The sequence below is a fragment of the Dacryopinax primogenitus genome (assembly GCF_000292625.1).
Source record: "Dacryopinax primogenitus strain DJM-731 SS1 chromosome Unknown DACRYscaffold_11, whole genome shotgun sequence".
In the NCBI taxonomy this organism is placed as follows: domain Eukaryota; kingdom Fungi; phylum Basidiomycota; class Dacrymycetes; order Dacrymycetales; family Dacrymycetaceae; genus Dacryopinax; species Dacryopinax primogenitus.
In genome coordinates, this window is record NW_024467208.1 from 987,638 (window position 1) to 989,345 (window position 1,708).

General features: G+C 47.2%; 2 protein-coding genes across 2 annotated transcripts; one reads left to right on the forward strand and one right to left on the reverse strand.

Moving 5' to 3' along the window:
- Window position 1: 1 nt before the first annotated feature.
- On the reverse strand, window positions 2-332 carry DACRYDRAFT_53744 (uncharacterized protein; the record flags this gene model as incomplete). The annotated part of the gene is made up of 3 exons (XM_040775201.1): window positions 2-35; window positions 82-158; window positions 270-332. Coding segments are annotated over 3 exons (174 nt in total), but the record flags the coding sequence as incomplete, so codon positions are not given.
- A 959-nt stretch (window positions 333-1,291) lies between these two features.
- On the forward strand, window positions 1,292-1,497 carry DACRYDRAFT_108510 (uncharacterized protein; the record flags this gene model as incomplete). Its single annotated transcript, XM_040768667.1, has 2 exons — window positions 1,292-1,435; window positions 1,489-1,497. 2 exons carry the CDS (start codon window positions 1,292-1,294, stop codon window positions 1,495-1,497), a joined length of 153 nt encoding a protein of 50 aa, XP_040628076.1.
- Window positions 1,498-1,708: the final 211 nt, after the last annotated feature.

A 1,708-nucleotide genomic window follows, 5' to 3' on the forward strand; every position in this document is an offset into this window, starting at 1 on the left:
GGTCACCCGTCTGTACCAAGAATCCCGGGACGACTCTGAAACGGACATGAAAAGGGATACAGCATGTAAGGCAGGACAAACCGGTGGAAGATCACTCCATCGTAGTACCCTTCTAGTGCGAGCGCGATGAGGTTGCGACATGCTTTTGGACATTCCTGCTACCTGTCGGTTCATATTCTAATGAGTGGTTGATGGGACGCGCCTTGGACCATAGTTCAATCTGGTTGTATAGTCAGGAATGTAGTGTCCAGAGTCATATGATTGTGCACCTCTATATCACCCACGGTTGTATCAACCAAAACTCTGCCATTTGTTGGTAGTAAAGAGGACATTGTTCGTCAAGTAATGATGGTCGCTCCGTTCAGAGAAACAAGCGCTCAAGCACACGAACAAGTCGCGCAAAATGGTGGTACTCTTCATCGGTACTTAATTTGTCAAATCATCTACCCTGCAACTTCCCGAGTCGTAGGCTAAACGAACACGAACGACTCGCAGTTCTTTTCATATCAACAGCCTGCTGATGGACCGCAGATGCGGCGGATGAATTGTAAGGAAGAACGCGCTGGTTAGTCGGAGAGTGGGGTATACGATATACAGCCTTCGCCTCTTGATGTCTTCGTGTAACGCTTTACTGTCTAGGAATGAGTGAATAGATACGGTACGTGTATATCATGGTATTTGAATATTTATTCATGACATGGGTAAGGCAGAATCGGTCGATAACAAGTTGCCGCCTGTGAAAGCTTGAATGAGCTTACCCAGATATACACTCATGAAGCCTGGAAGGAATTAGCCGGTCGAAACATGTATGAAGAAGACATAACCAGTGCCCTCTAGCACTGGTCACAGTAGTAAGGACTGCACATCTGATCACTCAGGAACTCTTATCTATTTGTGCATTGCCTCATAGACAGCATCTATTCAAAACCTAGTCGGCGTCAAGGGCGAATTACTTCTTTCTTGAATGAAAGACGAAACTCGCCGAGGCAATTCCTCACCGCATTCAAAAGACCATTCATTAGCATTGTGTACATATACATACCACTTACTCACCAGGACACGATAAGCTGTTCCATGAAGTTATTGGCCTGGTTGGGTATAAAAGGATGGCAGTCGAAAACCACTTCACCCCAAGCTGGTCTTCACATATCCCTCAAACCGCGCTCTTCAGTTCTTAGCACACACCGCACTACCCCTTCATCCTTCTAACAACATGATTCTAACACCGTATCAAGAACACGATTCTAACACCGTACCAACAACCCGATTCTAACACTGTATCAACAACACGATGATCTTCCCTAAACTCGCCATTCTATTTTCTGTCTCTTCTGCCATGTTGCTTGTCGCAGCTCGTCCTACACCTACTCGTTATGTCGATGATTCCCCAATGTTGTCTCTGCGGCACATCTCAACCGCCGACCCAGCCGCAGAGGTATATGCGCGGTCCTGTAGCAAGGAAGAATTTGAGCTCGTGCTTGGCGCTAGAAAAGCTAAAGATGGTGTGCATGCATCACCAAAGTTGGAAGAGCATAGTGGTAGGCACACGTAAGTAGATAGTAAATATTATTTCTGGTGTGCATCATACATGCATCAGGTGCTGGAGCCACATGTATGCATTGTGACTAAGTCCGTTCTAGGGCCGCTGATCCATATCCCTGCATCATCTCCGCATGAAGACCACGACCCCCCCCCCCCCCCCCCCCCC